Genomic DNA, 7,567 nt, shown 5'->3' with positions numbered 1-7,567 from the left:
CCACTGATGTGAAAAGTTTGAGAACCACTGCCGTGCGGCATTGCATAGAAATGTGTGTCGTGATCGCGGTAGAGGACGTGCGACGTGTTGAGGTCGGAGGTGGTGCGCGATAGCCATAGAGATCAGGAGCAGCTTGTAAACCTATACGAAATGGCACATGTGCGGTGCGATTGTACCGCACCTACTCAAAGTACGATGTTGGCAAAGAAGTCACCATCGTATCGTGGTATGCCGGCAATAGAGATGGACAAGTTGTAATTGCACCTGTATAAAAAGAGTACAATTTCAACCGGGCTGCATCAGTAGTATTTTCGGCGTCGAATCAGTGATTAGAGCCAGTTTCAACCAGCCGGTGACCGGACAATTCGAGTGAAGATGAAATTCTTTATTGTGGTACGTGGTGTTGAGTGATGCGTAGTGAATTGTTCTAAGGATTAAATTACGGGTGTTAAAAATTAAGCAACTTGGACGAACATTAGAATGGCAGATTTGTGTTGGCAGTGAGCAAGAAGTTCAATAAAAGTGATCTTTAATCTTTCGAAATGAAATGGACGAAGATGTTGCAATAGTTGGTTTGATTGTGATTATGAAAATAATGTGTGATGCACCATAATGTTTAAAAACCGTTTGTTCTTATTATCAAGGGAGAGATGAAATATCCGTATACAAGTGACAATCAATAATAATTTGATAAGATTTGTATGATAAGAATATTGATCTAACTTCGCACATGTAAGGCTCTAGAAAAATGGAAGCTTTGTCAAAATTTCAAAAGCAATTTTCTTCACGATTAACAAAAACGTTGTTTTATCGTAATTGACAAATTTAGAAACGGACGATTTTATGTTTCTAGATTTGTTGTCGAACTGCCTTGTTCGTTTTTAGCAAATGTACGATTTATAATAGAAACTCAAAGTTTTATGTAGAATTTATTAAACAATAACATTTTGATTAACTAGTGACACATATTCAAATGAACTAGGAGGCGGTCAAACGTAGGAGAAATTATACGAGAATATCCTGCCGAATTATATTAGTGTGTGTTGATGAAAAACTCAAATTCATTGTCGAGTATCACAAGAGATCATTTTTTAACTTCCAGTATATTAACGTTGTCATTATAAGTTATCAGTGGCGTAAGAAGTGAGTAGGACATGTTCTACGCATAAAAATACCTGTGAAGGACAGTCAAAGGATTGTTCTTCTTATGAGTTTATATAACTTGAATCAAAAGTTGAAGTTATATTTGCTGAACTATAGGATACTTCAGTATGTCTATACTGAACCATTTGAATATTTTTTGCAGGACCCTAATACTACATCAAATTGTAAATTTGGTCTTGAAATCAAGTAGGGGGTTCCCGGACCGGAGTACCGGACACCTAAGCCAATAAATTCATAATTCAAAAACTATTTATTTTATACGGTCTTGGTGCCTATTTATGATAAATATTATCGTTTTTGTAGTGTACAAACATAAATTTCACAATATAAATATGAATTTCAACATTGCATTCTGATGATGTATTTCAGTGCCAAATTGACACCCAATACCGAACACGATCTGGAAATTCCTCGAGTTCTGTAAATTTGTACATGAAACATTGAAAGTTTTTACCCTAGGATACGCCCAAGGAACCGCAAGCATTAAGGTATTACCGTATTTTAACTTTAATTCAACGAGTGCAATGCATCATTGCTTTTATTCTGCAATATGCGTGCAATAATGCTTTAATTCCATTTTATGAATGCAATGTAGCATTGCTTTATTGTAGCAATGAAATGTGCATTAATGGGTGATATACGGTCACCGCTCAATGCTTCATTGCATCATCTTACCCAATGCTTCATCGCAAGAAAAACAGCAAGACTTCAATGCAGTATTTATCATCGATCCTTCATTCACTCAGGCAAATAGACTATAGAAATACTTAAATATCCCTTATGAAAATTCGCCACAAGAAATCTGGTTGAAATTCGTAGATTTGTCTTATGAGAAACCAGAATTTGAAAACAAACAAAAAAAGTTGAATGAATCTGGAATTGAACCAAAAACCTTAGGATTGATAGGCTTGTGCGTACACCACACACCTATCGCCGATTCAATGTTAAAAGATGCTAAAACGATACATAAAGCGTGAAAATGAGCAACCGCTTTAGCCCCACGCAATGAAAACAAAATAAAATCTCAACAGCAAAAGAGCGTCAGCCGCGGTAAACTTGGGAGTGCAACAGTCGTGTTCACCAACTTATTGCGCACTTCACCCCAAATTGAACTATCACGAAATTTGACTGCAGAAAAAGTGTGATAAGAGTGCACGCTGACAACGGATTATCTCAACGTATTTCGTGCACTTGTTCCTTAAACCACAAGGAATAAGTGCACTAAAAACATTATCATGATTCGACGCATCCCTGCTATCACACTTTGAGGGAGCTTACACACTTGTGATGGTCCAACTTGGAGTTAAATCAGTATTTGCCATCGGTAACGAAAGAGCGCTGCTTGAAGTTGCACAATTTCCCGGCCAAGACATGCAGCATCCATGGTCCGGAGGATAGGCGCGGCGAGTCATCGAAAACATCTCACTTAATTTAGGTTCGAATCCCACCAATCATACAAAAAAAAAATAAACAGACAAATAAGATCGTAAGCAACGCTGACCTGACATCCAACGAACAAAAAAATACAATAATATTTTTGTGTTTCTATTTTTGATCTTAAAATAATGGTTTCCTCCATGCATTAAATACACTTTGGCTAATGCTTTTATACGGTACAGACAGTAACTATACTTTAGCAATTGCCAACATAGAGCTAGGAAATGTAGCCGTATTTACACTTTAATAGTGCCCTTTTCCACTTTAATAGTGCATTAATGAGGCATGTAATGCAGTATGACCTTATATGCAATATTTTATAGTAGCATATAAAGTGATATTGATGCAACTATATACAGCTGTACGGTTACTTGGGAACATTGCTGCACTTTGCGCGAACGATGGACCAATGCATGAGTTCACTAATTTAACGTTTGAGCGGTGCCAAATTCATTCGTTACCATAGGCCAGGAGAAGTGGATGAACTTGTCATTCATTTTCCTGTCAATTTTCATACAAAATCTACTTTTTCTCTGCTATAAATCCACTCTGGGTGAACCACTTCCCCTGGCTTATGAAAAGGTGATGCGTTGGGACCTGGTATTCACGACATTTTTGGAGGATTTGCCGTACAGTAAAGATCTGGTCCGTTGTCGATCGGCCGTCAACGAAGTCGGCTTGATAACTTCCCACGAACTCGTTTACTACAGGTGACAGACGACGGAAGATGATCTGGGGAAGTACTTTGTTGGCCGCATTTAGAATGGTGATCGCTCGGAATTTCTCACAATCTAACTTGTCGCCTTTCTTGTATATGGGACATATTACTCCTTACTTCCACTCCTCCGGTAGCTGTTCTGTTTCCCAGATTGTGCCTATCAGCCGGTGCAGACAAATGGCCAGCCTCTCCGGGCCCATCTTTATGAGTTCAGCTCCGATACAATCCTTACCTTACAGCTTTATTGTTCTTGAGCTGGTGAATGGCATCTTTAACCTCCCTCAAAGTGTGAGCTTGATGGCTTCCATCACCCGCAGTACTGACGAAGGCATTTGCTCCGTTGTCCCGCCCTTCATTGCCTGTGCTCTCAGCGCCATTCAGGTGTTCGTCGAAGTGCTGCTTCCACCTTTCGATCACCTCACGCTCGTCCGTTAAAATGCTCCCATCCTTATCCCTGCACATCTCGCCTCGCGGCATGAAGCCATTGCGGGATGCTTTGAGCTTCTGATAGAATTTGCGCGTTTCTTGAGACCGGTACAGCTGTTCCATCTCCTCGCAATCCGTCTCCTCCAGGCGGCGTTTTTTCTCCCGAAAGTGGCGGGTCTGCTGTTGCCGTTTCCGTCTATAACGTTCCACGTTCTGCCGAGTCCCTTGCTGCAACATGATCGCCCGCGCTGCATTCTTCTCGTCCAGAATCTGTCTACATTCCTCGTCTAACCAATAGTTCCGTCGACTCCGTCTCACGTACTCGACGTTGCTCTCAGCTGCATCGTAGATGGCTGCTTTCACTGTTCTCCAGCAGTCCTCAAGAGGGGCTTCATCCAGCTCACCCTCTTCCGGTAATGCAGCCTCGACGTGCTGCGCGTATGCAGCTGCGACATCTGGTTGCGGGCGGGCGTCGGTACCGTACGTTGTTAACGACGGAGAGTTTTGGGCGCAGTTTTCTCTAGTTTTAGTGCTTTGTAAAGCTTATAAATACTTGTTTCAAAAGCGTATGCTATCTATAAGCACTTGTGGATACTTATTATTGCCGGATAAAATAAAATGTAATTTGATTTTTGTTTATGGAGCACTGTGCGTCGCATACTCGTGTGCTCCCGATGAAGTTGAGAGATTTACAGTTCCACGTACCGAGCATCCAATCGCTAGTCCCTTTACGTCGCTGTGATCTTTGCCGATTGTCCCGGATGTTTGTCAATACCACACCTAAATTTATTCTGCATTATTTTCATATAAATAAGCATTCTTATACAAACATATTTCACAACACACAATTCAACAAATAGTTAGGACAAACAACATGCATTGACTCTAGGTTTCATTAATGTTTGTGTTCCATTAGCAAGAAATAAAATTGTGTGACTGCACGGATAAAAATCTGATCCCCACACCATGATTTACAAATCATGAAATTCATAAATTGGTTAGGTCTTAATATCAGGATCACAAATCATGGTTCCTGAAGTCATAATCATGATTCCTCATAAGCGTAACATCCAGTGTGAAAACACTAAGCAGCGCACTTAGCTTCATCACATTCGTATCGATCACTCTTAATTCAAGATGACGAAGCGGTCGAGTGGTAGAGTACGTGGCTCACAATCGGAAGGTTCTAGGCTCGAATCTCAATGCATGCTATTTTTAACTTTTTTTTATTTTGTCGATCATAAACGGATGCGCGACTCAGCATTTTTGGCATTTGAATCATGATTCCGAGCAATCAGCTACAAAAACCTAACGCGTGTGTTGCGTTACGGCAATTTGACTCATGATATCATGAGTCCAAATCATGGTGTATTTTCATAAGACAAAAACACGCTGGAATCATGATATCATGAGTCATAATCTTGTTTTTGGATTCTGATTTCTACCCGTGTGGTTGATCAATTTCACCTGAATTTACAGCTACACGATAAAGCAAACTCATTCGTTAATCTTCATTCTTTCCCCACCTTCCAGACCATCGCCCTGTTCGTGCTTGCCGTGGCCCTGGTATCTGCCCTGCCGGCCGTCCAAGATGAATCCCTCCTCAGTGGTGACCTGTACGAGGCCGAAGTGGACGGAGCCTTCAACCCACAGGACCCCCAGGCCTTTTTCAAGCTGAAGAAACTGAAGAAGCTGCTCTTCCTGGGCTAAGCAGAGACCTCATGGTTCTACGAGGGAGTAATTAGGCTGACCACTTCTTATTGGTCATGTCGATTCGCCAAATAATCGTTGTTTAGCTTTAGGTTTAACTATTGAAGATTTATTTCTACAACCGTCACCATTGTGCGCTAAAGTTATAGGGTAAATGATTGATTGTCTACCAGAATTGTATTACTGGTTCAGTAAACTCAAAACACTTTTATCAAAGTAAAGTGTAGTCGCTTTTGCAAAATCCTAATACTGCCAGATGTTCAAACATTCCTACCTATACATTTACCCTACAAACTATCAAGCTGAGGAAGAGTTTTATCTAGTTCAGTTAGCATTAAGGAGAATCAGATGATATTTTTTATTCAAGATCAGGTCACAAACTTGTTTTTCTACCAAATAACAACACACTGCAAAAAAAGCCAAGAGGGGTCCCGTTCGGGTGCATCAAATCTGCAAAACAGTGGTTTGCATTCAAGAATTTCATAATAACGACAAGCTCCATACCGGTTTCACCACAAGACAACATCAAAGCCGGGCAAAAAAGCAGCTGCTGAGTCGAGAGCAACTCCAAATCCGGATTCGTTTTATTTTGTAAATAAAATACTGAAAATCTTAATATGAACCGGATCTTCTTCTCTGTCTCGACGAGATGGGTAGCTAAAGAAATTTCCCTGAGCAGATCACACGGAGTAAGGGATGTAAGGGAATTTTTATGGCAAAAACTAGTTTTCGAGCTCTATGGGTGTTACTAAATAATATGCAGGGATGAACACCTGCGAAATAGCGTAAAATTAGCATATGTCCGCAAATTAAAAAAAATAAGTTATATAACCAACGGAATGCGAATGAAGGGTTTCTGAAAAATAAAGTTCTAGAATCGTAAATCAATTATATGTGGTTCTATCTGTAAGCTATTCCGTTCGTTATCCAGCAGAGATATTCTTTGAGTGTGAATTTTAAAGATTTTGCTTTTCTCAAAGCTGCTTGTCATTCAGGCAATCTAAGCTTAGAAGATTCCACTATAAAAAAAAATATTACGGCATGTGTAATCTATAAAATGATCATTAAAATTCTAAATCAAATATTTACCAATGTTTAAAAAACTGCAATATACTCTCTATATCTAAGATCGTAATCAAAGACTCAGCTCAAGACCCGAGATCATTCTCATTCCAGGTTTCGTTTCAATTTTTTCTTTAAATGCTTCCTTATATCTGTTCAAATATGTCAAACATGTCCTTTCATTCGATATTTCAGATTATTTTTTTTTTCCGAAAATCATTAACCTTTTTTCTTAAATATCCCAAAGATATTTACTTACGAGATACTCAACAATTCTTCCGATTTGTTTTGGCATGTTTTTAATTATGAATCGTGGTTTACGGCTAACCAGCCGAGTGGAAGTTTAACAACTACCGAAAAGCTAAACATTACATATAAATTATGATATAATTTGCAATTGGATTAGATGGACAAATTTATGTGAAGATTTGCGAAAAAGTTACACGTCTTCTCAGTGAGAATCGAACTCACGACTCCCCGATCTCTAGTTGGGGCGCGTTACCACTACGCCATGAGAGGACTCATGAACGCAGAAGTTAACCTGAATTCGATTTCAGCTCAATAATCACGTGGTCCCTTTTCGCAAAGTGTACCTCTTTCGGATGAATTAGATGTCCATCCAAACACAACGCTTTCTATATATAGGGAGACTTACGGCTTCGGCACCATTCGACTATTATCGGCAATCAAATTTCAAACCCCAAATATACAGTATTTTTCTATCGAAACACATCAGTGGAAACATTCAGATGATTCTTTGTTCTGCCTGCTTCCCGCTGACGAGATTTCCGAGACTAAACAAACGATATCGCCGGAGATGTTATCAATTCAAATGAGCACGCCTCAAAATGCGACTGATTTGGAGCTGCCGAAGTGATTCACCAGCAGTTGTTATGGGAAAGTTGCCGAAGAGATTGAGGCTGCCGACAATAGTCACACTGACAAGGGATGTTCGCAGCGTTGTAAAAACGTTTCCAAAAGCATTTTGACAAGTCTGTCGGTGTGAATCGACAGAGGATTGAGCAACGCATAAATGTAAATAGACAAACA

The 7,567-nt window shown here is 39.8% G+C and overlaps 1 protein-coding gene across 1 annotated transcript; it reads left to right on the top strand.

The window, feature by feature from the left end:
- Nucleotides 1–251: 251 nt before the first annotated feature.
- Nucleotides 252–6,071, top strand: LOC5576854. The gene is made up of 2 exons (XM_001656229.2): nucleotides 252–393; nucleotides 5,279–6,071. Exons 1-2 carry the CDS (start codon nucleotides 376–378, stop codon nucleotides 5,453–5,455), a joined length of 195 nt encoding a protein of 64 aa, XP_001656279.1. The 5' UTR covers nucleotides 252–375; the 3' UTR covers nucleotides 5,456–6,071.
- Nucleotides 6,072–7,567: the final 1,496 nt, after the last annotated feature.

The sequence above is a fragment of the Aedes aegypti genome, chromosome 2 (assembly GCF_002204515.2).
Source record: "Aedes aegypti strain LVP_AGWG chromosome 2, AaegL5.0 Primary Assembly, whole genome shotgun sequence".
Lineage (NCBI taxonomy): Eukaryota > Metazoa > Arthropoda > Insecta > Diptera > Culicidae > Aedes > Aedes aegypti.
Note: the sequence above shows the minus strand (reverse complement) of the source record. Positions and strands in the feature narration are given on the sequence as shown.